At 40.1% G+C, this 26511-nt stretch overlaps 1 protein-coding gene across 2 annotated transcripts in view; it reads left to right on the top strand.

Moving 5' to 3' along the window:
* Nucleotides 1-1921: 1921 nt before the first annotated feature.
* Nucleotides 1922-26511, top strand: part of SP4 (Sp4 transcription factor) — a 70967-nt gene continuing 46377 nt past the window's right edge. The window contains exons 1-3 of one of the 2 annotated variants that reach the window (XM_075558321.1): nt 1922-2416; nt 2798-2913; nt 3433-4987. In XM_075558321.1, coding sequence (XP_075414436.1) covers nt 2410-2416; nt 2798-2913; nt 3433-4987 — 1678 coding nt within the window. In that variant the 5' untranslated portion in view covers nt 1922-2409. The remainder of the gene's footprint in view (nt 2417-2797; nt 2914-3432; nt 4988-26511) is intronic. The other variant, XM_075558320.1, reaches the window with a different exon arrangement.

The raw sequence follows: 26511 nt of genomic DNA, 5'->3' as shown, positions 1-26511 counted from the left end.
GCTCTTTGGTCCACTGTGAAATGCAGAGCTTGTTACCTATGCTAACCAGTAGTACCACTTATCTATAAGGCACAGGCTGTTTAGAATACTCAGTAGTTCAGTAGGTTTTACTGCATGGATAACCATTCTTTTTATCCTGCAGTTCAGTGTCAGTGACGTTGTCTTTGAGACAACTTTTTTTTTTAAGTAGGGAAACTACAAGGAATGCTCCCATTGACAAGGCTGCAAAAGTCTCTCATTCCGCGTGGTGTGTTTGGAAAACAGCAACAACTAAAACGAGGACAGACAGACTATCTGTGAATGCAAAGAGCACTTTTTAAAAATGAAATACTTTTTATTGGGGGCTCTTACGGCTATCACAATCCATCCATCCACTGTACATTTGTACGTGTTGCCATCATTTCAAACCTTTTCTTTCTACTTGAGCCATATTGCATGTGATGGGTGAAAAAAGCAAACTGGTTAATTCAGGATGTTAGGCTCCTTGTATAAGATGGGGGTAGACAATACTACGGGATTCGTTATTACAATAGCTTTGTCTTGCTGCGGGGCTTGATCATCAGCCAGTGTTGCAATTACTTTAACAGGCAGGGAGATGCCTGTCAAGTGCAACACCTGGAAGCTCCTCACCCTTGCAACACGTCAGGCCTCGGGCAGAGACAAAAAGGCCCAGGGCGGAGAGGAGAACCCAGGCAAAAAATGTGTGGGTGGCTGTTAGTGTGAGGCTGCCTTGTCCCCAAGGCCAATATTTACATTAGCGGTTCACCTCCACCTTTGGGACACTTTATCAGGTGCTGATTATATCCCCCAGCATCTCCCTGACTTCAGGATTTGGAAGGAAAGCCAGGGCAGGAGAGCCAGGGCAGGAGACTGCTCGCGTGCAATTGACAATAAATAGCTTTGTGTAGCCAGATTTCCACCGCCCTGAAGCTTATACGTGAGCTAGGCTGACCCACATGAACTTGGCCTTCTTCCTTCGCTTTGATAATCCAGTGAGGCCGACCAGCTAGAGAAGTCCGCCAACTACGCGGGCTGTTGTGCAAATCACGATGCAACCTTAACCACCGGGTCCCTGCTCCACTACCGAGAAAAACGCCCACAATGGAAGACGCTTCTCTGCAGGAACACAGGCCTAGCCTTCGAAGCAGGGGGTCTGGAAGGGTAAGGCGAGCAAAGAAAGGGAGGGCGCAGGCACTGTTCTGAGAAGCCGGGTTCATTCAAACCCGGAGGACAGCAAACCCCGCCTCCCCACGCCGCCGCCCGCTCAATCGCCGAGCGCTCCGGGTGTGAGCTCGCCCCGCGGGGAGCGGCTTGGAGCCGGGGAGGCGGTGGCAGAGGTGGCTTGGGCAGCCCCGCGCGGCGGATAGGCCCAGGCAAACAACACCCATTCCCCCGTGCCCCCTCCCCCTCGCTCAGTTCAACTCCCACTCGGCCCCGGCCACGCCCTGCCGCCACCGCCCCCTCGGGCAGCTTTCCGCTCCGCAGCCCGGCCTCGGTCGGGGGCGGGAGGGAGGCGGGGCCTTGGAGGGGCCGCCGCGGATGCCGGAAACTACAGGGACCGACAGGCTTTGCGGCGGCACCCCGCCCCCTTTCTCCCACCACTCAGCAAGCGTCACCGCGAGCTAAGCCAATCGGGAGCGGACCAGAGAAAAAGGGCGCCCGGGTCCGGATGCGCCTCAGGAAAGCCATGCTCCCTGCGCAGGGGCAGCGGGCGTCTGGGCCGGCACGCTGAGCGCCCGGCGGTCGGTGTGCCCTCACATCTGCCCTTGTCGGTTGTCTGGCGCGAGAGCCCTACTTTTTCTCCAGTGGCAATTCGCAGGGGATGCTGGAGCGGGCTTTTGAGGGGAGGGCGCTGGGAAATGAGTAGGGGGCGGGATATCCTGAGACAACAAGTTTGGCTGTATGGAGGGCCTACCGGCGGCGCGCCTGGACTAGAACGCCGAGAGAAGGAGCGCGAGAGGAGCCGAGGGAGAAAAAGAAACGCTTCCGAAAGGAAAACGCCGAGAAAGGGGGTGGAGAGGAGGCGGCCCCGGCGCCCCGGCCCCCGGCAGGTCGGCGGCCAATCCGCTGGGGGAAGGGGTGGAGAGTCGGCGGCTCCGGCGGAGAGAGGCCGAGGGGGGTGGGGAGTCGGCCGGGCTCGCGCCGCCCTGGCCACGCCCCCGGCCCGCGCCGCCGCCCGCGCCGCCGCTGTCAATCAAGGGCGAGTCAGCCGGGCTCGGGCGGAGAGGAGCTGCTACGCCACAGCCCAGCGGCGGCCATTCGCGGAAAAAGAGGCAGAGCCTGTGCCAGCTACAGCCTCCTCCGAGCCACCGCGGGCGGGCGGGACCGGCCTCTCCTCCCGCCTCGCCCCCACCCCCACCCACCTCTATCCCAGTGTCTCCGTCTGAGGGTTTGTCCTGTTAATGCGGGATGAGCGGTACGTATTCTCCACCCCCCTCGGTCTCCTTCACCGCCTCCCTCCCCAGACCCTGCTCGCTTCTCCTCCCTCCCCTGGGGCCGCTGAGATGCTTTAAGGGGAGGAGGAGACGGAGGGAGGGAGGGAGGGTTGTGTTTTGTCTTAATGTCTGAGAGGGAACAACCTCCTTCTGGGTGTTGCTCTGAAGCCGATGGGTCGGGTTTCAAACCACGTTTTGTGATATCCCCCTCCTCCCTTCCCTCCCTTTCCCCCACCCCCTCCCGGGTGCACGGATCGCGCGTTTATGGAGATTAATGTTGGGGGGGAGGGGGAGAAGAGGGGAGGGGAAAGACGAATAATAATCCTAATAACCTGTTGTCGTGTACATGGGGTTTCTTGCAGATCAGAAGAAGGAGGAGGAGGAGGAGGCGGCAGCAGCAGTGGCGATGGCTACAGAAGGAGGGAAAACCTCTGAGCCAGAGAATAACAATAAAAAACCCAAAACCTCAGGCTCCCAGGTAAAAAGCAAACATACTAAAAAAAAAAAAATGCATCCCCCAACATTAGAGGAGAGAGGCAGTTATACCCGGTAAATGCCCAGAAGTGAAGCACAGAATAAAAATGTTTACTCAAAGCATCTTTCTGAAAGTGAGGAACTGAAAAATTAAATTATAAATTCATGCAGATTTCACATAATTGAGGGTATAACATTATTTTTAAATTACATCACAAACCCATAGACTGTAAGAAAAGTGTTACTTTACCGATGGCATTTTAAGTTTAGGAAGTAACACTTTTTAAGAAAGTTTGTTAGGAATTTCCATTTATTTAAAGTTTATGTCACAGGTCTCCTATTGCTTTAGCTTTATATATATATTTTTATTTCTGCCACCACCCTCACAGTAAGTTTGGATATTTAGAGCTGTCAAAAAAAAAAAAAGAAAAAGTAAATAAATAAATTATCCCCCAATTACTGGCCTCCACTAAATCTGCCCACTTTTTTTCCCTTCCTCTCCTTTGCCACCCTGTTTGGGTAGGACTCTCAGCCCTCTCCTCTGGCTTTACTGGCAGCTACTTGCAGCAAAATAGGGACTCCTGGTGAAAGTCAAGCAACTGGACAACAACAAATTATTATAGATCCAAGCCAAGGATTGGTGCAACTTCAAAATCAGCCACAACAGCTAGAACTGGTAACAACACAACTTGCTGGAAACGCTTGGCAACTGGTTGCCTCCACTCCCCCCGCTTCAAAAGAAAATAACGTTTCTCAACCAGCTTCTAGCTCATCTAGTTCTTCCAGCAGTAATAACGGGAGTGCATCTCCGACAAAAACGAAATCAGGTAGTTTTTCCACCCCTGCTCAATTTCAAGTCATACAAGTACAAAATCCAAGTGGTAACGTGCAGTACCAAGTGATTCCACAACTCCAGACAGTGGAAGGCCAGCAAATCCAAATCAATCCTACTGGTAGTTCATCTCTACAGGATTTGCAGGGTCAAATTCAGCTCATTTCTGCGGGCAATAATCAAGCTATACTCACCGCTGCTAACCGGACAGCTTCTGGGAATATTCTTGCTCAAAACCTGGCCAACCAAACAGTTCCAGTTCAAATTAGACCCGGTGTTTCAATACCACTCCAATTACAAACCCTCCCTGGTACTCAGGCTCAAGTTGTAACAACCCTACCAATTAACATCGGAGGAGTGACTTTAGCTTTGCCAGTGATAAACAATGTGACTACTGGAGGAGGGACCGGACAGGCTGGCCAGCCTGCTACTACTACTGATAGTGGGACTTCTAATGGGAATCCGTTGGTTTCCACACCCACTACCACCACTGCTTCTGCCAGTACAATGCCAGAATCTCCCTCCTCCTCCACTACCTGCACAACCACTGCGTCTACATCTCTGACGAGCAGTGACACGTTAGTGAGCTCAGCAGACACGGGCCAGTATGCAAGCACATCAGCCAGTAGTTCGGAACGCACCATTGAAGAATCTCAAACACCTGCTACCACTGAGTCTGAAGCCCAGAGCTCTAGTCAGCTGCAGCCTAATGGACTACAGAATGCACAGGATCAATCTAACTCACTTCAGCAGGTGCAAATTGTAGGCCAGCCTATTTTACAACAGATCCAGATCCAGCAGCCTCAGCAACAGATTATTCAGGCCATTCCACCGCAGTCATTTCAACTCCAGTCAGGGCAGACGATTCAGACCATCCAGCAGCAGCCTTTACAGAATGTTCAACTTCAAGCAGTAAATCCGACTCAGGTGCTTATCAGGGCTCCGACTCTAACACCTTCAGGGCAAATTAGTTGGCAAACTGTACAGGTTCAGAATATTCAGAGTCTTTCAAATTTGCAAGTTCAGAATGCTGGGTTATCCCAGCAATTAACCATCACCCCAGTGTCTTCAAGTGGTGGCACGACTCTTGCTCAGATTGCTCCTGTGGCTGTTGCTGGTGCCCCAATAACTCTGAATACTGCCCAGCTTGCATCAGTGCCTAACCTTCAGACAGTGAGTGTTGCCAACCTGGGTGCTGCAGGTGTTCAAGTGCAGGGAGTTCCAGTTACAATCACTAGTGTCGCAGGTAAGTACATTTTAAATAGCTTTGCCATATTCTTGTGCAAATAATGCGTGCATTTCCCTTTTGTTAAGTTTTTCAAGCTGTCCACATCCCTTCTGTGTGAGCTTCCTCTGCTGGTCGAGCGTGCTTTCTGGGAGCGCGCGCTGTTTCATGTGGGTGCGTTATTTGTGGGAAATGCAGTCATGACTGTTATTCTGGCCACCTCTTAGGTTTGTCATAGGCCTTTGAAGGAAGTAGACAACCGAGCAAAGGAATAGTTGACTATTAAACTACCAATTATGATTATTGTGTCTATTTGGGAGATGGCTTTTATTATTGGTTTATGTATTACGTGTGTTAGGTGGGTAGTTTTTAAAGATGATTCAGGGAACAAAATGTCTCAGATCATCACTGTCTTCCGAATTTAAGCCAGAGATCTTATTTCAACACATTTGAACCCTTCAGAAAGAACCTTGGTCAAAGCTTTTTAAGAGAAAGTAGACTTAACACTGCATCGGGTAGAGCTGTGAGACTGGGGAAGTTTCGATGCAACAATAGAATATGGCTCACTTTTTAAACTCTCAGTTACTTCTTAAGCCTGAGTATCTTATTTACCCAGACTTTTTATGTTTTGATTTAAATTAGATAGCCATGTAATTGGGAGATAATAAATTTTAAGCAGCAAGTTGTTCAGTTAACTTTTATAGTTACTGTTCTGCTAAATTCAGGATTTGCTCAGGATGTTGAAATAAAATTACTGACGTGGTAGATTGTGACATCAAAAATAGGCCTTTGTTTATATAATTATATTTAAGTACACATATACTCATTATCACTCTGCTGATTATTTCTAGTTGTTTTAGTCTGTGGTTTGGAAAGAAAAAAAGATAGTAAAATCACTAATTTGATTTAATGGGGGTAAGGTCATTCTTAAACCAGTTATAAATTCATTGTTATTTTTCAAACATGTAATTTTTTTCTGAAATATTTGGTAAAGCCTTTTAAGAATGTTAACCTTGCTTGATCACAATCCTATTTTATGTAATATTTTATATCATCTAATAATTAAATACTTTTCATTGATTCTAATTTGATGAGAACCTAGTTGTAATTTTAGTGACTCTGATACTTTCGGATCTCTTTAGTTAAGTATCTCTGTTTTGATAATATGAAATGTATGCATTTACACTTTGAGCTGAAAATACTTAAAGGGGATGTATACGTGTAAAGCTGAAAATTGCCATTGGGCACCTTCTGACTCAGTAAAATTAAGATTATTGTCTATATAGACCAGTGCTATCCAATAGGATATTTTTTGTGGGAATGTTGTCTGTGTTGTCCAGTGTGTTAAGAACTAGCCACATATGGTTACTGAGTGCTTGAGATGTGGCTAGTGTGACTAAGGAGCTCTATTTAAAAATTTAGAAATTAAATAGCCATATGTAGGTCCTGACTACTGTATTAGACAGCTCAGTCATCTGTTCCAGAGCATGCATTGCTTGTATGCTATGTTGCTCCCTAAAACTCTTGCAACTTGGTTACATACATTTCTCTGTATTAAATCTTTAGCTTGCTTTATTCCTACTGTTTTCTAAACATTGACAGTAGTTTAGTATTTCAGAAAAATATTTTGGTTGGTTGAGTGACAGTTTGCACTGTCACAGCAAAAGTTAATGTCATGCTTTGTCTTGCCTATTAAACAGTGAATTATGACTAAGATAATTGAGTAAGTTATAATAACTTAGCTTAGAAATATCATGCCCATTGTAAGAATGAGCCTGTGTTATCCAAAGTATGATCTTCTTATCAACCTCCCTCTGAGTTCACTTGGATAGCACATTATAAACACAGAATCTTGTGTCTGGAAATAGAATTTTTTTTGGTGGGGTCGGGGTAGGGGGTCAAAAGTTTGTATTTTCAATAAACTTTCCAGATAATTCTAAGGCTCACTAGTCATAGACAATGACCAGACTTGAACCAGGAGAGGGCTTTGCAAGCAGCTGGGCATTGCTAGTCATTGTGCCTCAGAGTTCCTGTCAGTGAATGGATTTGGATGGCAAATACAAGTGTCTTGGTTTTTTTCTAATGTGTATATTGACTGGTGACTGACTGTGTGCTAAGCACACCAAGGCTTGTTTTTCCCCCCTTCAAGACATGCTTATATAACTTGGGGGGGGGGGGGCGCTATTAAATATGCTTGAGGACATTTGAATTTCAATGTGGTTTCTTTTTAAACCAAATTTTAAAATTTGGTTGATGTTGAAGAGGTAAAGTTCTAATGTATATGCTTAAATAATTTGAGAAGACCACCCCAGAAAGTTAGCCTGATTTAGACCAGTCAATGCAGTCAATGTGGGACTTGTTTCAGAATTCACTATACTGCCTTGCATAGAAGGTGCTTGACATGTTGCCAGAATTCAGGTGTAAGAAGTGATGGCAAAGGTAGCATTGTGAACTTGGAAGCAATGTCTTGGAGTGATTTTACTGAAGCCATTTCTATTGACAGAGTTTTTAAGATTTCAACAGCAGTGCACAAGGTATTTTACTGGAGCAGTGATTCTCATCCTGTGTGTGGCGACCCCTTTGGGGGTTGAAGGACCCTTTCACAGGGGTCGCCCTATTCATAGCAGTAGCAAAATAACAGTTGTGAAGTAGCAACGAAAATAATGCCATGGTTGGGAGGTCACCACCACATGAGGAGCTGGCATTAGGAAGGTTGAGAACCACGGTACTGGAAGGGAAAGAGTTTAATAGCCTGGGGCAACTCTGCTTTGTTCCTTAGGGTTGTAAGAGCTGGAAATCAACTGAGCTATAATGTCTTTATAAAATCTTTTATAAATGAACCTGAAGTTCAGATCTTTTACTTTGTTTGCCCACTCACCTTTCAGTATTCTCTTGGCAGTTTCATGCTTTCCCTTAGGACAGTGCTATTGTTTAATTTTGTTAAATTTATTGAAAAAAGTTTGCTTTCAGTACTTTAGACAGTTATCAGGGCTTAAAAATGTGATTAGCCAGCGTTAGCAGGATGGAATGGGTAGTTCCAGAACAGGAGACTAAACTTCTCAATATCATTGTTTTAAACGTTGTGGGGTCAGGCGGGGTCAGAAAAATGTGGGCAGATTGGGGGTGGTGGTAGTGGTGCTGGGGAATCATTGTGTGTGACAAATCAAATAAAGCTAGTTCTTTAAACCAGTAAACTTTATACTTCCTTTCAAGAAATAACAAGGTTACTGACAACATGATGATATATATTCAGCATAATATGCTCCTATGTTCTGAGCTCAGTGAAAATTCCCGAGTTCCAGTCTTAGCATCCAGCTAACTAGATGTTGGGTCTGAGTACATGGACCCCTCTATTTTGCTTGTTTTCTTATTGGGATTCTGTGTTTGCCTCTGAGTGAAGGTGGAACAAAATCCCAAAGGGTAATGACTGCTGCTGGTTTTAAAAAACTCCTTGTTTACCTAAAGGAGGAAAGTGGAAGGTTCTCTACTCAGAACTACCTGGTTCACAACACACCCTCCGGTGGTCCAAGTGGCCAAAATAAAATAGAGCTTCAGGAGTTGCATCTCCTTCGTTACAAAATACTTAGAATGTACAGAGACCATTGATAGCTAAATTAACTTGGAGTGGTTAGGAATTTAATTATTTCTTGCCCTAATCATCATAGGAACATATGCTATAGGTCATACACCTGGTGAGTGGATATTTCTTGGTCAGTCTTAGTGGAAATTAACACCTCCCAAAAATTACTCACCTCCCAAAAATTACTCACCTCCCCAAAAAGTTAAGAAATGTTGATAAGATGTTGATGACCCTGAAAGAACTTGACTCTTCCTTGCCTTTCTTCTGCAGCAAATTAAAGTATGAAACCTGGACATGTAGTAGAACCAGGAAAGGGAGAGCCAATTCTTCATTATTGGCAAACGGGGACCAATGAAAATCACTGAAATTTATATTCAACTTAGAAACCTAACTTAACCCTGTAGTCAGTTTTACTCCAAAATTTCTCTTCCCCCCCGCCCCCCGAGCTATTAAAAGTAGAAAATTGGTTTGTGGTTTAATCCATAGGTGATTTTTTTATTTTCTATATATTGTGTACATTTGGATTTCCCTAGTAGACATTGTAAAATAACATGCTTTTGCTCATACATATACATACATTGCTGTTTCATTATTTCTTTTTCTGTGGAGAAGTTAGGTTTATTCTTGGAATTTCATTTCTTTAAAATTTTCTAATCTTAGTTGTTATAGATTAAACTTGATTATGAGGAACTTAACATCTTTTACCTTGTACAAGGAAGTTATTTAGGTTCTGAATTGCCAAATTGGTTTTCCCCATTAGATGATGTATGCCGTGACCTTTAAGACTCGGTGAGGACCACATAACAATATTACTGTCTATTTTTAATTTTTTCATGGAAGATGTAAAAGTACTCAGTATAGAGCCACATTCATTTTTTAATCTCAAGACATTTTTCAAACAGGACTTAAGCAGAAGAAATAAGAGCAGTGGGATATAGCACTTTAATCATGTGTTTTTAATTCTAGATCAGAGAATATATTACAAGTAAAACTTTAGGAATATTGAGGGGAAAGAAAACTAGAGCAAGAAGTAGGGAAAGAATGTCCTACATAAGTCTTGTGGAATAGCGTCTTGTTAGTGGCTTTTGGGTTATTTTTGACTGATGAGGACCCCATGCGTGTGGAGTAGAACTGCCCCATAGGGTTTTCAAGGCTATGTTCTTTCAGAAGCAGATTGCCAGGCTTTAGAGCACTAGACCTGTTCAAGGGTCACTGAATGGGTTCAAACTACTGACCTTTCTGCTAGCAGTTGATTGCTTGCTCTTTTGTATGACATAGCTTAGCAAATGATAGTATTTAAGTTGGAAAGGCTATAGGGAATTGATCACTAATTGTAGCTTTGGTAGATATTTCTGCTCAGGTCCACTTATAAGGGCATTTTGCTTTTTCACTTTTAGATGTTAGCAAGACTTTTTCCTCTTGTTAGTTCCTACATGGAAGTGGTTCCACACTGCTACTTCAAGTTCTTGGGATGATATAATAAAGAATGACAGTAAAATGGCAACCTAACCTGAGACCAGTCCATATGCATGTGTGTGTTCTTTTTGATAGATGTTCATAATTCTTGTCATTTTGTTACCTAGTGAATGGTAAAGGAAAGCTGGTGAACTGCACATTGCTTATATACCATATATTCTCGTGTATACGCCGACCTGAATGTCAGCTGAGGCACCTAATTTTACCACAAAAAACTGCATTAAAAATGTGCTGGCAAACGCAGCTTATACATGAGTATATACGGTATGTGGTGAGATAAAAGTTTTTTGAAATTAGAGTTAGCTGTTGTTATTTGCTGTTGAGCTGATTCTGAGTCTTAGTGATCCTGAGTCGAACAAACAACTAACTACTACCCATTCCTGCACCATCCTCAAAATTGTTATGTTTCAGCCCATTGTTGCTGCCTCTATGTCAGTCCATCTTGTTGAGAGTCTTCCTCTTTTTTCATTGACTACCTACTTTACCAAGCACGATGTCCTTTTCCAGGGCATGGTGACTCCTGAACATACTCGAAGTATGTGAGATGAAGTCTTGCCATCCTTGCTTCTAAGGAACATCCTGCTTGTATTACTTCTGAGACTCATTTGTTTGCTTTTTTTGGGGGCAGTCCATGGTACTTAACAATATTCTTCTCCAACACCTTACTTCAAATGCATCAGTTCTTTAATCTTCCTTTTACATTGTCCCACTTTCAACTGCATAAGAGACTTGGGTCAGGAACACCACAGTCCTCAACTTGTGCAGCAGATTTACCCAATGTTATATTTCCTTTGACCTCTTGACTGCTGCTTCCAAGAGCATTCATTGTGAATATAAAGGACAGCTTCAATCTTTTCTTCACTTATCAACTTGTGTCTACTGATCAAGTTAGGATGATTTCGGTTTTCTTTACAGTAAGTGTAATCCATATTGAAGGCCATAGGCTGAAATATTCAGCAAGTTCTTCCAAGTCCTCCTCATTTTCATCAAGGAAGACTGCATCTGTGTATCATAGGTGGTGAATCTCTTCATCATATTATCTGGCTTCGACGATTATTTGCTCAACATATAGATTGAGGAAGTACAGTGAAAGGATGCAACCCTGACTTTCTAAGGTAACTTAGAGATAATTGAGCATCTTTTCCCCTTTACCTCCTCAGCCATACTTTTTAAAAAGAGGAATCTGAAACCAGAAAGATTGAACTTTGTGGCAAAGTGAGTACCAGAATATTGGCTTCTGGTCTTGTCTTCTTGCTGTTATATTTCTGAGCTTGTTTGCTAATAAATGAGTAAATTTCACCGAGGTTAACAGTGGAGAATACCTAGCTTGAGTTCGATTATTACCAGATAGGTTGTCCCATCTTCTATGAGTATTTAGTATTGTGGTGGTGTAGTGGTTATGCATTGGACTGCTTACTACAAGGTCAGCAGTTTACCACAAGCTTACCATAAGCTGCTTACCACAAACTGCTTTGTGGGAGAAAGATAAGGGCTTTCAACAGGCTCAGAGACTCAACAGGGGCAGTTCTGCCGTGTTCTACAGGGTCACTATGAGTCAGCATCAACTCAATGGCAGTATTTTTGGTTATTTTTTTAAACAAAACAAGTTGTTATTATATATTTTTGGTTTAAAAACAAACTAAAAGTCAAAATTGACTCAATGGCAGTGAGTTTAGGTCTAATTGGTTATACATACTTAAGTTTCTGAAAGGGGTAAGTGATTTTGATAATTGAAATACTATGCCATTAAGGTGTCTTTTTGCTAATGCGGTGAAGTGAATAGAAGTTAGTGTGGCTGCATAGGGACCTTTGCATAAAGTATAGATCTTAAAATATTGTCTGTAGATAAAGAAAAGGGGCACAGGATTAAGAGTAAACATAAACAGTAGCATCCGTTTTAAGAATAATATAAAGCAAACAAATTAATAATAAAATTAAAGCTTTAAAAATAATTGTGAACATGTAAAACTTTACATTTGAGCAAGAGAAATACTTAATGCCTGAGCAAAATGGTATAATATTAAGAGGTTTGAGAAAAGGTAGTACTTCCTCACTCTGCTTCTCTTAACCAGCAAGGAAAATCCAGTTCCAACCGAAATGTTCCAGTTATGAACTCAGTTGGAAATATTTATTCAAGATAAGTGAGGAAAGAAAGAATATCTAGTTGCTCTTGGAAGTCAAGATGAACCAGGTGATTGTTGACATTTATGATCAGAAGGAACTTCCAGATTTGCCTTTTGGTGTTAGTATTGGTAACTCAAAAATCATGAAGTGTGGTAATAATGCTAGGCCATTGAATGTTAAATAATCACCTCATGTTTTCAAAACACCCTAAAGTACAAGCAAATGAGTTTGATTACCAGCTCTTACACAGTTCCTGAATGAATTATGGGAAGAATGATTGGCCTTGAGCATTTACAAAAGAATTGAGGGATCATTGGGATCCACTGGGTTTACTAGATTCAAATAATTTTCTTAAGGTTTCCAAGTGACTGTGCAAAGAAAATAATGCCATGCAATTGAGGAAATGGTGTGGACGCCCCTTCTAACCTGAAACTACAGAAGGGAGAAGGAAAATCCAAATCCTATATCTTCCTAAGAATGATAGTGTGAGCAGAGGTCAGACGTGCCTCCACCCTTCGGTTTGACACCAATTGCCCCTCCCATAACACACTGCTAGGTGTGATGATCTCAGACAATTCTCATAATTATGTATGGGGTTTATAAGGGAAGGTAACAGGTTACAAAATGCTAAGGATCCAGTTCTTTTGTCCACAGTATTCTTCCCAGCCATGCTGGCAAGCATGTTTCTCTCTGGACCTTGGCCTCTGCCCTAATCTGGCAAGTGTTAGAAAGCTCCTTTAGGGCTGATAAGTACCGAAAGGGCACCTACTCTGCTCGCCAGCCTTGTGCTGCAGGCAGTCAGCTTTACTTGTTGTGTAGGCTAAGACGCCCACGGATCTATCTTAGGGTCTTGACTCCCTCTGCTCTGACTCACAGTCTCCACACTGCTTCTGTGCTACCTCTCTTTGCAGGTATTTATATGTGCTTCATCCTTGGCTCTGTGTGCTGGTTGTGGGATTCTCAGTTCCTGCTTTTGAAGGGGCTCACTATTACACCCAGCAGGATGGCAACACTGCCCAGTCCCTGAGTTAGAGCGCTCTACATGTTAGTTGTATGCACCTACCCAGTCATTTAGGGGGAAATGCAAAGACTGGCTGGAATAGCCAAGCCAAGTCAGTGTACCTCACTGCAAGCAATGCATTTGGATTTCATTCTTCATGGTCACATATTTTTAAAGGCTCATAGTTGATCGAACAATTATATGAAAAGCACTCTTACTAATCTTAAGAGAGGTGTCTGATATTATCATAGTGTCCTAACTTTGATTAGCAGTTTTTTTCCCAAGTGTCAGATTGAAGATGGTCTACTTACTGAATTCAAGATGAAGCATTGCTAATGTAATAGGGGATAGAATTGAAAATCAGGATAATGTTAGAAGGCTGGAATGTTCTAATGTTAGAAGGCTTGTTGTTGTGTGCTGTTGAGTTGATGCAGATGCATAGTGATCCTGTATAACAGACTGGCCCGTAGGTTTTCTAAGGCAGTAAATCAGGGGTTCTCAACCTGTGGATGGCGACCCCTTTGGGAGTTGAACGACCCTTTCACAGGGGTCGTCCGATTCATAATAGTACCAACATGACAGTTATAAAATAACAATGAAAATGAGATTTTGGTTGGGGAGGTCACCATAACATGAGGAATTGTATGAAAGGGTCACGGCATTAGAAAGGTTGAGAACCACTGCTGTAAATCTAAAGAAGCAGATGGTCATATCTTTCTAACATGGGATAGCTGGTAGGTTTGAAACAGTGACCTTTTGCTTAGCAGTGAAGCACTTTACTGTACCACCAGGACTCTTAATAGGCCAAAATAATGGAACAAAATTAGAAAGACAAATAAAGCAGGTAAAAAACCCTCTGTTTACAGTAGATGTTTAGAGATTGTATATTTTTACCCCACCAAACCAAAACTATTGCCATTGAGTGGATTCAGATTCCTATTGACCCTTTCAAGTGGAATAGAACTGCTCCATGTGGTTTCTGAGACTGTAAGTCTGTACAGGAGCAAACAGCCTCATCTTTCTTTTTCTAAGTTACTGGTGGATTGAACAGACAACTTTGATTAGCAACCCCCAGTGCTTAGCCCACAGCGCTGTTAGGGCTTTTTCACAAAGTTGCTCCCCGAGAGTCTCAGTTGCATCTGGGCAAATAAAATTGGACTTTACTTTTCTCTTCATTTGTGAAGCAATCATTAATAACGTAACCTTTTTATTTTATAGAGTTGCCAAGATCAATGAAGATAATATCTACAATAGTACTTTGAGTATTGCAAAGAAAAATATATATGGGCGATGCTAACCTGGTAAAATCTGTACATAATGACACCAAAAGAATGAATTAGGGGAGTAGGAGAAGTTGTTTTAGGTATGGATATGGATATTAGATCGAGTTAAATATCAGAAATAGAGCAGGAAGGCTCTGTATAAAAATAATATCCGAAAACTTGGTGAAGTCCAATGGAGGATATGGGGGGAATTGTCTTCAAAAGGAAAGGAAACAATGTGCTTCAGTATTGTCTGCTGTTGAGTTGATTCTTGATTCTTGCATTAAATTAATTGATTTTGGACTTGAGTCAAATTGATTCTTTAGTTGATTTAGGATGTGATCTTTACTAGAGTGAAAAACTCCAGGTCTTTACTCCCCAGTAGCTCCTGAGCTTTTGGCTAGTAGCTGAGAGCTTAACCATTGCACCACCACAGCTCCCACTGTGCTGAGTCTCATGTTAAGGTCAGTACTGTTGTTAGTAGCTGTCTAGTTGATTCAGACTTACCTCACATGAGCAGTGTATAACTTCACTGAATTTTCAAGGCTGACCTTTAAGGAGAATAGCAGGCACGAGGCACAGCTGAGTGGGTTCTAAGTGCCTTTTAGATCATAGTTTAGTGCGATCTAGAAACTAGTATGATCTACCTGGCTTAAAAAAGCACTTCTGGTGGGTGGTGTAGTGGTTAAAGCATTTAGCTTTCAACCAAAAGGTAGTGGTTCAGACCCATTCGCCACCTCACTGTGGAAGAAAGATGTGACAGTCTGTTTCAGTAAAAATTGACCACTTGGGAAACCCTGTGGGGTAGGTCTGTGTACATGCAGGGTCACTATGAGTGGAAATGACTCCATGGCAGTGGGTTTGGTTTATTTGGTTTTATTGTATAGATAAGCCCTGCTTTGAAATCAAATGAAACAGCAAATGAGAGTTTATAATTAAGTACTGGATTTTGAGCTGTGGTGAAGACAGGTCTTGAAATAGGCCTTGGAGATTAATTTGTAGAGATAGTGAACAATGGAACACGGATCTTTGAGGATGACCAAGTGAGGAGATTGGGTGTTTTAAGCCAAGCTTGTGAACTTAGTATCAGTTTGACTGGGACCCAAGATTGGAAGAGCATAAAGCCTTTCAGTGTAAGCTTACAGTTTACACAAGTAGTGGCTGGTCTGCTCTGTGTTCCATAGCAGTACAGGGGTCTCCCAGATGGAGCTCAGGGTGTGCCAAGTGAGAAACCTTCCAGCATTGAGTTACACATAGAAGCTCTGCTTATTAGGCTATTTCCTAACATTTTGTTTGAAGAAAAGATTCTGACACAAATAATAAGTGTGAAAAATCCAGATATAGTGGTTAAAAACCAAACCACCAAATCCAGTAGGGTTTCTGAGGCTGTACATCTTTCCCAGAGCAGAAAGCCTCCCACAGAGTGCCTGGTGGGTTTGGACTGCTATGCTAGCAGAGCTCTCTGACGGGAGTGGTTATCAGGGATCAAGTGGAAAGATTTGCAGTGAAATGATATTGTTAGCATGTTTCTCTTAGATCAAATTGTGGGAAGGTTAGAATTCAGGATCCAATGTAGAGGATGTTGTTGCAGTAATCTAACCATGATTTGGCACTGGAGTCTTTTTAGTGCACAAATTGAGATGTGAAAAAAATAGTAAGGGATTAGATAAGCATCAGGTGTGCTTTTCTTTTCCCTCCTGTGTAAGTGCGGTACTAACAAGCACTAAGAAAGTAAAGATGAAGGGCGGTTTACATGCTGCCCTCACTGTATGCTTGTATTATTTGAAGGAGATATCTATACTTCTTCAATATCCTAATTTTTAAAAAATTGGGGACAGTTTATCCTCTGAAATCAAAGTATGGTTTATAATCAGTACCATGTCATAGTGTAATTGGCAACATTTTCTCTCCATTTAGAGTTCGTGGAATGTGGTGTATGTAGAGCTAATTGAAATACAGTATGATGAGTGCTTAGTTTCTAAAACTATGAATAAAATGCTGCAGAACAGAGCAAGGAGGAACTTGTTCCACTTGAAGGATTCTTGGAAAGTTCTCATGAAGGGGCTTATAGCTGATCTGGACCCTAAAGAATGTTTAAGAGTTTGTCAGGTAAGGAGGGTGAAAAAGGCCATTTCACTTTCTGTTGGCTGTCATATGTAGTCTGGGAATGCAATTTAGGAAGGAGTCTTCTAGAGATATAGTCAATTTCAGCCACAGATAATGGTAGTAGTATATACTAGGGTTGGATGGTATAAGCCTCTTGTAGGCAGGGACTGTATCTTAATTGATCCCTGCCCTTCCTGCCCCCGCCCCCCTCGCCACCACACATACACATCTTATAACTTGCTGAATATTGAACTATGAGAAAAGGCTTTGGTGCAGAGCTTGGACTTCATAGGAGAATTAGTTGAATAAATGCTTGGAATAGGTTCAGAATACACGTTTGAAAAGAAGTGATTATAAAAGGAGAAGTGATGAATGAAGTGAAGCAAAGGGCATTTGCAGCTGATTGTTTACATACATTTTGGTGGAAAGTTACATGTGAGTATTTTAGCAGAAAGGAGAATTTTGAGAAATTGAAGCTATTTAAAGTTTCCAGTTTGCTTCTGTCCTGAAGTTACTAGGTAGGTGCCTCATGTTGTGGCGTTTCAGAGAGGGTTTCATACAGTTCTGTAAATAATGAGTCAAATCACCATAGCTTTTTGTTCACAGAAGCGGAGCTGCTTTTGCACAGGAGTATAGGAACCAGATAGTGATCTGTGCTGTGGTAAGTGGGTACCGATGACTGGTGTGGGGTTGTGGGAGGCGGTGGGAAATTTATTTGGGTGTTGTTGAGGGTGTCTAGAATGGAGAATTGGAGGGAGAAGAGCAAAGAGGAAAAAAATAAAACTTAAATCTGATGTCATTGACTAGATTTATGCAGGAAAAAGAAAAAGTGGTTTATAAATGCTACACATGTCCCTAAATAATTAAATCTCCACACAAACCAATTTGAGATATTAACATGACAGATATTTTTCATTAATACTATAAGTTATGATAATGTGTTTGTTGAAGCAGAAATTTGTGTTTATTAGTATAGTTTTTTAAAGTTAAAACGATATATTTTTATTTCTAGGAATTCTCCCATATTTTGTTAATGGTGGATATCACTGTTTACCTTTATTTTAAGGCAGATTAATAGTTTCAGTAACCTCTTGATAGACTTTAATCAATTTCATGGACTCTCCTAGTAGACTACAAATAGATATTCAGTATCTATATATTGAGGCTTGATGTGTTCCTTACAGGTTAATGTTCTCAAAGTCATATAGTCTTTCACAAATGGAGCAATGCATAGGGGTCTTCATTAGTCTTTTATTATTTTTGCTGACATATACTGTATATTTATAATACACCTGATGTGGTTTGCAACATTTGAAATATTAACTGGTTTAAACTTCAAATATTCTAAAAGGTAAGTTTTGCTGTCATTCCTATTTCCAGGTGCAAAAACTGAGGCCCAGAGGGGTTAATTAACTTGAGGGTGTTGCACATTAAATGGTGGAGCCAGAATTCAGGTGCTTTTTGACTCCAGAACACTGTGCTTTGGCCACTATCATCATGGATCATAGTTTTGTTTCCTTTGGTCATTTGTGGAATTAATTCATTGTTTGCCTGCTGTATGTCAGTCACAAGTAAAGCACTTTCTAGTAACTAGTTGATTTTTCACAAGTCTCTGAAAGAAGGTAATAATGGAAACCTCATTTATGCAACATGAGACCAAGGCTACCAGTACTAGCCCTGGGTCATGAGTGCGTCCCGTAGGCAAAGGAACTAGTGAGTGAACACACTTCCCTAGACTGAGCTAGATCAAGAGGTCTATCTGCTGCCTGTACAGTGGAGCAGTGCTTTTTCAACTATTTTCTTATAATTACCAGTGTCTTCCTTAAGGCACAGGTTCCTTTATCTTTAGGTGAGTGCTCTATTCCTGTCTACCTTTGGGGGCTTGGGACATATATCCCACAGATTGAATTCTAATTTCAGAAGGTTTTACTACACTTCATGTGCCTTAGGTAGATTGGGAATTCAAGGCTAATAGGAGTATATTGGCCACATAGACATGTCCCACACACATTACTTTGAATCTTTTAAGCAGAGGAAATAACTACGAACCACATAACAGTCTTAGTGTAAATTTTCGTTAAATATTTGTAAAATTAAAAACTGTGTGTTGTAAGAAGATTATGCTTCATGACTTCTTGACCGGGATGTGATATATGTCAGCAGACTAGTATGCTTATTTCCTGAGGGTGACTATGATAGTAACTGACTTGAAGGGACCCTAAAGACCTTAATGATGGGTTGGAGTTCGCAGCTTCAGGTAGCCCGCATGCCATTTCTGTGTAGAATTAGGTCACTTGGCAGGGATGGTGCTGTGCCTTACTATTGCTTTCTTGTGGATAAACAATAAACAAGTATTTGAATACCTTCCACTGTATGCTAGGCATTGGTGTAGGTTAGTGGTTCTCTACCTTCCTAATGCTGCGACCCTTTAATACAGTTCCTCCTGTTGTGGTGACCCCCAACCATAAAATTATTTCCACTGCTACTTCATAACTATAATTTTGCCACTGTTATTTATTGGCGACCCCTGTGAAAGGGCCATTCACCCCCCAGGTTGAGAACCGCTGTTCTAGGTGCTGAGGAAACACAACATGTTCTCAAGTAACGGGATCCACGCTTTTGTGCTAGGTGAGTTGTATCTTAGCTCAGGTAGATTGTTGCTCTGACCTTAGAGGTGAGAAAGTCAAGTTTGGGAAAGTTAAATAGCTTAGCCAGAGTTATAGAATTAATATATAGGGATGTTGGGGAAAGAACCTAGATTTATCTGGCTTCAAAATTCTTTCGGCTTCATCATACAACCTTAGGGCCAAGGAAATTAGTTTAAGTGAGAAATGTTACATTCTTCCCCATTTTTTAATAACACTACCAAAATAATTTATATTTTATAAGAGAATGTAGTGCTACAGCAAAACACATGTGTAGTATATGAGAAAGAAGTAAATGTAGTTTAGTGCATATTTCCAAGAGAGTGATTTAGTCATTTTGTGTGCGTGTGTACACATGTGTGCGCACACTTAGATTGGCAAAAATGTTAGGGGATTATAGTTTATGGATCTTTTCATCCCGTTCCTTGTTCACCTACTCTTACCAATAATTAAGGGAAATGACGCATTTTAGGGTAATTCTAAGAAGCACAGTTACATTCCCTTTCTCCTACCCTAAACCTTAGCTAAAACTTGAGTGTTGAAGCCAAGGTATTCAGACAACTTTCAGTGCTTTGGCACCTTTCTGAATGGCAGTGATAACTGATAATGTGCGTATTTTTCAAAGCAGTAAAAAGTGGAAGGTAAGCATGCTTTCTTCCATGCCCAGTTTATGATGAGCAGAGGCCATTGAGATAAAATTACGAAAGGAACTCTTTGCTGAGTCGTAGGCTGTCTCTGCTGTTTGACAGCTGTGTGACTAGGGGGATGGAAGCTTCGTATGTGTGTTTGTCTTTTCTTTGGCACAATGAAATGTGATTTTTTTGGGAAATGAAATGTTAGTAGTTTTAAAGTCAATGTGAGTGTTAAAAATCTGTGGAAGTCAAAATTAGCTTAATTTTATTTTAGTGTGCCAATGGAAAGCTCAAGGATAATACTATTTGACACTATTACTAATTTTTAAATTAAATATATTTTTGGAGTAAAACTGAACAAGGTATATCACTATTTATTAAAATGCAAAGTTCTGTCTTTGTTTTGGTAATTTCTTAAATGCCAAATCAAATGTGGAATCCAATCTTGTTCTCCATTTAAAAATTTTAACTCTCTAGGTTTGAATAGTTACTAAGAAGTTACTGAATGTATTTGGAAAGCAAACACATGCCCAGCCTTCAGTAACAGTAGGGGTCCTAAACTTTTGAGCATTCAGATTGCCATCTGTGGCCCCTTCTGACAACTCCAAGTGCCCTTGCCGGAGGATGCAAGCATTGAAAGTGCCTGGTTAGAGACCAGCTGCCCTCTAAATTAAAGGAGTATGACTACTTGGGTCTGAGCGTTTCTAATTTATAGGCATCGCAGCCCTATGATGGCAACTATCGCCACAGTGACTCTGCAGAAAGCTCTCCAATGTTGCCTTCTAGCCTCTGTAAAAGTTAACTCCTAATTTTTTATATTAACTTAGTACTTCATAACTTGGACTTATAGTCAGCCTCTGCCCCGGGGCCAATAGTATAAAACCTAGAAATTTATAAACGGAATAGTTCAGTGTTCTTACTTTTCAAAGGCGAAAACTCCTTATTCTGGAAGTTGAAGTTGAAGAATATGATAGCTGCTCTGTAGTCTAAGAGGTGTTGTAAGAACAATGATGTCGGGAGAGGCGGGCCTAAAGAAAAAGAACAATGATGTCTTCGTTTGGTAGAATTTTATGCTACATAAATGTTAAAGTCAGAGAGGTCGTTTTCAGCCTCACAACTACTGGTAACAGGTGGAGAGTTTATAATCTGATTCTAGCTGCAACATTGAGAAAAAAGAATGTATACTGGGGTGCACTAAATTAATTTACAGAATAATTCCTTTGAAGAATTATTTTGGAAATTATAATAAATACGAGTGTTAAAAACAGTGTTTAATATAATGTTTGCTTGGATTTCCTTTTGTAAGGCTAAGATAACACTTTAATGACTACTAAGAAATACTGAGTTACTGAGAATTGGAACAGTGTGTTGTTGGCTGTCTGTGTGTTTTAAGTAAGATATACTGTTTTAGGAATCAAATCATAGAAAGGTTATGTGAGGTCTAATACTCTACTATTATACAGAAATATGCAAAAATAAAAAAGAACAGTGTGTAACAAATACCACTTACAAACAACCTTAGTAAAGATGGACTACTAAGCATCCTGTGCTTTTCAGTATAATGTTAGCTCATGCTTTTTCACAATTGTGAAAACGGAGCGGGGGCTGTGTCATCTGACCTCCTCTGACTTCACAGGGAGCAAGAGGAATCAAGATGCCACATTAGCCTAAGGACAATTTCTTTGAGGGCAGGGTGAGACAAGCCTTCCGGCCTTCTTACTAATTATGACTACAACCCTCTGAACAACTTTGCTGAATTTGAGAAAACATTACGTTGGCCACACTGAACTCATAGACAATACTCAACAATTATGGGATTCGCCAGTAGGTTGTAATTGAGGTTCAGAAATGCTGAGGATACACATCTTCTGTTCAGGAACATTTCTCCTTAGGCCTGCTCACAGCATGCATCTCTGTCATTTAGCTTCTGCCCTGCCCTATAACAAATTGCATTAGGGTTGCCAGGTTATACCCAAAGGGCATGTTGTTCCACCATAAGCCTTAGTTCAAAGGCACTTAATACTAGCTCCGTGTGTCAGCAAACCTAGTTTTCCCCCAAAGTGCCTGGAAACAGCATCCCAGAAGTCGGTCCCCTGCATGAAAGCACTCCACTCTGCGTGCTCTGTGCACTGAGATACCCACTGCTTTCTTGTCCCCTGGCTCTCTTGATTCTGATTTTGCCACTCTTCTACTTTTCTAGTGTCACAGCATTTTGTCTCTGCAACGAGGATTTCATATTTAAACAATTAAGCTCCACTGCTGAGTTGAATCTTCCGTCTTGATGGTAGTGAGATTCCCCCCCCCCCCCCCAACTACTCCTGAAATGGCTCAGGAAAAATTTGTTTGATGGGAATTACAGAGATAATGGCCAGAGGAGCCCTATCAAGTAACTCGCTGTACCACAATCCTATAAAGGACATCGGATAATGAATGATTTATTTTAACATAATATTCCTGTAAGTTTAATTTAAAATTGAGATATTATGGTACTGCTGAAAGTAGTGGAACAAAAATCATGACCTGAATTCAATTCCCAGGTATACCATTAATTGTATATTAGGATGTCCTTTATTTTTTCATTACCTCAATTATAATTACCTTTAAAACAAGGACACCACCACATAGGATTTCCTGGTGATTAAATGAGACAGCATGTATGAAAATATTTTATAAACGCCAAAGCACTAACTAGGTAAAATGCATTATTAGAAGTTCACCCATAATACTCTAAATTGTGTTTTTGCAGTCTCACTTTCTTAATCATGGTTATTTTTATATCTGTAGCATATAGTATAGTGTTGGTACCAATAGTACTCAGTAGATAGCAGAAATGAGACTTCTCAGTTACTTAGCTTAATAGAATAATATTTTTATTTTTAATTTTGGTAAAATATATGTACCACAGTTTTCCATGTATATAGTTCATTTGATAATTTGTCAAACAGTGTAACCGTTAAATGGCAGTAAAGTTTGGTTTAAAGCTTTTTTTTTTTACAAGTAACTTAAATAGAGATTGAGAGTGGTTTTGAGGTGTGTCTGTGTACCTATAAAAAACTTTAAAACCATTGGATGACAATTTTTTTAAGATCATCTTCATTCAGTTCTTTTTCTGTAGAAATGAAAATCTAAGACCCAGAGTGAAATGTGGTTTACTCAGATCATACTTTAGTTGTTAACAAAGCCATGTTGACTCTTTGAAGCTTAAAATAAGCATTCTGATTCTTATGTTTTTAGTAGGAAGAAAATTATTAACCAGCTTTTCTTAGTTTCTTTTCTCAAAGGAATTGATTTTGTCTATTCTCATCCCAAATGACAGTAGTGTGGGTGCTAAGTAATTGTTCCAAGTGATACATCTCCATCTAGCAGTACTAAAATTGAAGATTTAACATGATTGTTTACATTTTATTTCATAAACATTATAATAACCTTTTGCCATCAAGTCTGTTCCAATTCATGGCGACCCTATGCGTTTTAGGATAGAACCACTCTTCACGGGGTTTTCCTTGACTGACCATCAGGCTCTCCTCAGTGATAGCTCTGCGTGATCTGAAACCTCCAAACTTTCAGTTAGCAGTTGGGCAGTTTGCCTGCCAGGGACTACTTTTATTATGCATTAAAAAAAATGGATCCCAGGTATGTTCTGCCTTAAATCCACCCATTTGGATCTCAGTTCTTTTTTCTAATTTGTTTAGCTTAGAGATATTTTTCACAAGCTTAGAAACGTGTTACAGCCTCCTTATAGTTATGTACATTCTTTTAAACACTTTGGATGTTCATACTTTCATGATAAATTTGAATCAAATGAAAATAATATCCACAGAGATACTATGTGTGACAGTGCTGACTAGAAAGTCTAAAATGGATTATCTTGAACCAAGAAAAAAAAGATTAGTAATATTAGTTTTTTTCTAAGTACTTTGGGGAGTACAAAAAGGTACATCATACGGGGTGGATATATAAAATTTATGGTGAAATAACCTGCTTCGTTCTGTATTACTGGGCCCTTTATAAATAATGGATGTAGGTCTCTACAATTAAAGGAGAGAGAGGGAAAGAAAGGAAGCCTCTGACCAAATTCATTGCCATCAGGTTGATTCCTACTATTAGCCACCCAATCATAGAGTGGACTTTGTCATTATTGGCTCAGTGGGTAATCCACTGCACCCCCAGGGCCCCTTTTAAAGCCTGAACGGAATAGTCTGCCATACACATAAGCTGGTGGTGGTTCTTCATTTCTTCAGATAACTGGACAAAGTACAGTGTAATTAAACTGGAAGTATAATTTTAAGTTAAAAAAACCATGTTCTTAGCAATACCCATGATTAAGGACAATATAACTTAATGGGGAAGTAAGTTACATTTTGCCCATGAAAATCTTTCCAATCCTATAGTAGCATGTTCTAGACTTTCATATAAGTGGTTGTACAGGCTGCCTATAATTTTCCAGAGTAAGAGAAATTATCTTTTAAAAAATTGAAATGAATAAAACACTTAACGGCTTTATTTTATAGTACAGCCTTAAGTCATGGGTGTATATAGGGGAAATCATGGAATTTCTTTCTTTTTTCTTTTTTTTGATCTATTTCCTTCCCAGATTTCCCATCAACCCTATTTTTGTCACCTTTTTACGTTCCGTTTGCTTGAGGACGCAGATGCTTACTGTGATGACTTAGTTTTTATAATAGTAGTGGAAAGCAGACCAAAAATGAGAGCCCATTAAGTAATGATTCACTGTATTTTCTTGTTTCCTTTAATATGCTATGTAGACTGTGCCTCATATGTGGTTGATGCTTACTATATATTTGATAAGTAGACATAACTCCGGAAAAAAAATCTTTAAATTCCATTTTCTGCGAGTGTGTGGGTGTTTATCCAAACTTAACAAATAGTTTAAGCAGTAATAGTTGCTTCACCTCTAGCAACATACAGAAACTGGATTTTACCTTTTGAAATGTTTTGTCTTTTTTGTTAAATGAATGAAAGAGTGTTATTATTTGCCTAGCGGTGTCAAAAATCTTATTCTGTATTACTATGAGATCATATTATTTTTTAATGGTATGTATTTGTTTTGTATTGTCTTTGTGATTTATAACTGCTAATAAAAGTTATATTAAACAATTAAGTTTTTCTTGTGTTTTAGTATTGTAGTTCCTTTTCATAAGGAAGCATTAGGATACTTAACCTGGACAACTATACTTCAGGTAGTATGAATGTACCTGATTTTTTTTTTAATGCCTTAGATTTTAAAACTCATTCAAAACATTTTGATTAGTTAAAAATGAAGAAAAAATCATGTGATACAAATCTGCAGCATCCTTTGGAAAATCTTAATTTAGTAACTTTTCAGGTTTATGAGGGACCACTTGGCGTAGTTTTTATTTCATTAAGCTGATAGTACGTCTAGACGTGTATGTCCCCTTCCTTTTGACAATCAAGTATAAGCCAACAAGAGTATAATCTTTGTCATGGCTATATATTTCATTGTGAGTCCACGCTAATAAGAAAGCATTTCAAGTTTGTCCAATAGGCAACAAAATTGAGCTAGAAAGCAACAATTAAATCCCCAGTGTGACAGAGAGGGACAGGGCTGTAACCCTCAGTTGATGCTTTCCTTCACTAGTTCTTATGCTTGAGATCATTCATTTCCTCTTTGATTCAGCCCTTAGTTAAATGCACATCTGAAATAATTCTGAAATAATTTTGCTATGAGCAGTGAAATTAATAACTTTTAAAAAATGATAATTTAGATATTGCAAAAGTCATAATCTTTGGGTAATTTTTGTGATGAGCTTAAAACAACAAAATGCACACACTTGAGTTTTTATAACTTTTGAAGGGTAAATCAAAATATCATTTGTTTAAAAGAATTTGGCTTTGTCATTGCTTTATAATAAAGTGAACTGTAGTCATTTTTTCTTGTAAAAATATGCTAACATATTTGTATTTTTAAAAGGCAATGTAATAAAAGTTAATCTGCCTTTCCCACCACATTTATGCTCATCCTAATCTCATTTTAACTGCAAGAAAGATGATAGCCGTAGAATTGCTCTCAACTGAAGATGAGTCTTGATTCTACGGTAGAGTATGTAGGGTGGTTCTTAAATAGACTGGTCCCAGCTACAACAAGGGTGTAAGAAATAAGAACAGATTCAGCCTGTCAGGTAAAGTTTGTATAATGATGCACCTGGAGACTACAGAAGAGGGGCAGGGAGGAGAAAGGGAAGCAGGAATAGGGTTTTAGTATTTTAATGTTACTTGTTTTTATGTTAAATGATGGCAGCAAGCTGAAATCAATTGTAATGTTTGTCATGTAACTCTAAGAAAACCCTTAGGAAAAGTACATAGAAGGAGGAAGAAATCAGAAAGACTACAAAATAATCAGCTAAACAAAAATAATGGACTGAAAAGATATAAGGCACAAACAAAGTAGGTATATAGTTTTCAATAAATGTAACTGGTCTAAACGCCACATTCAGAAGACAGTAAGAATCAATTAAAAGCAAATATGATTCATCCTCAAATTGATTTCAAGAGACAAATCTTAGACACGTACAAAAAGACTCAGTGAAAGGATAGAAAAGAGCATTCATGTAATTAATAACCAGAAAATGACCAGGATGTCGTAACAAGTAAAATGTACTGTAAATCAATCTATTGTACAAGATAAAGAAGGACACTACATAATAATAACAGGGTCCACTCCTCAAGAAGACATAGCAA

The sequence above is a fragment of the Tenrec ecaudatus genome, chromosome 9, assembly GCF_050624435.1.
Source record: "Tenrec ecaudatus isolate mTenEca1 chromosome 9, mTenEca1.hap1, whole genome shotgun sequence".
NCBI classification, from domain to species: domain Eukaryota; kingdom Metazoa; phylum Chordata; class Mammalia; order Afrosoricida; family Tenrecidae; genus Tenrec; species Tenrec ecaudatus.
The sequence above is the reverse complement of the archived record's forward strand: the minus strand, read 5'-3'. Positions and strand labels throughout refer to the sequence as shown.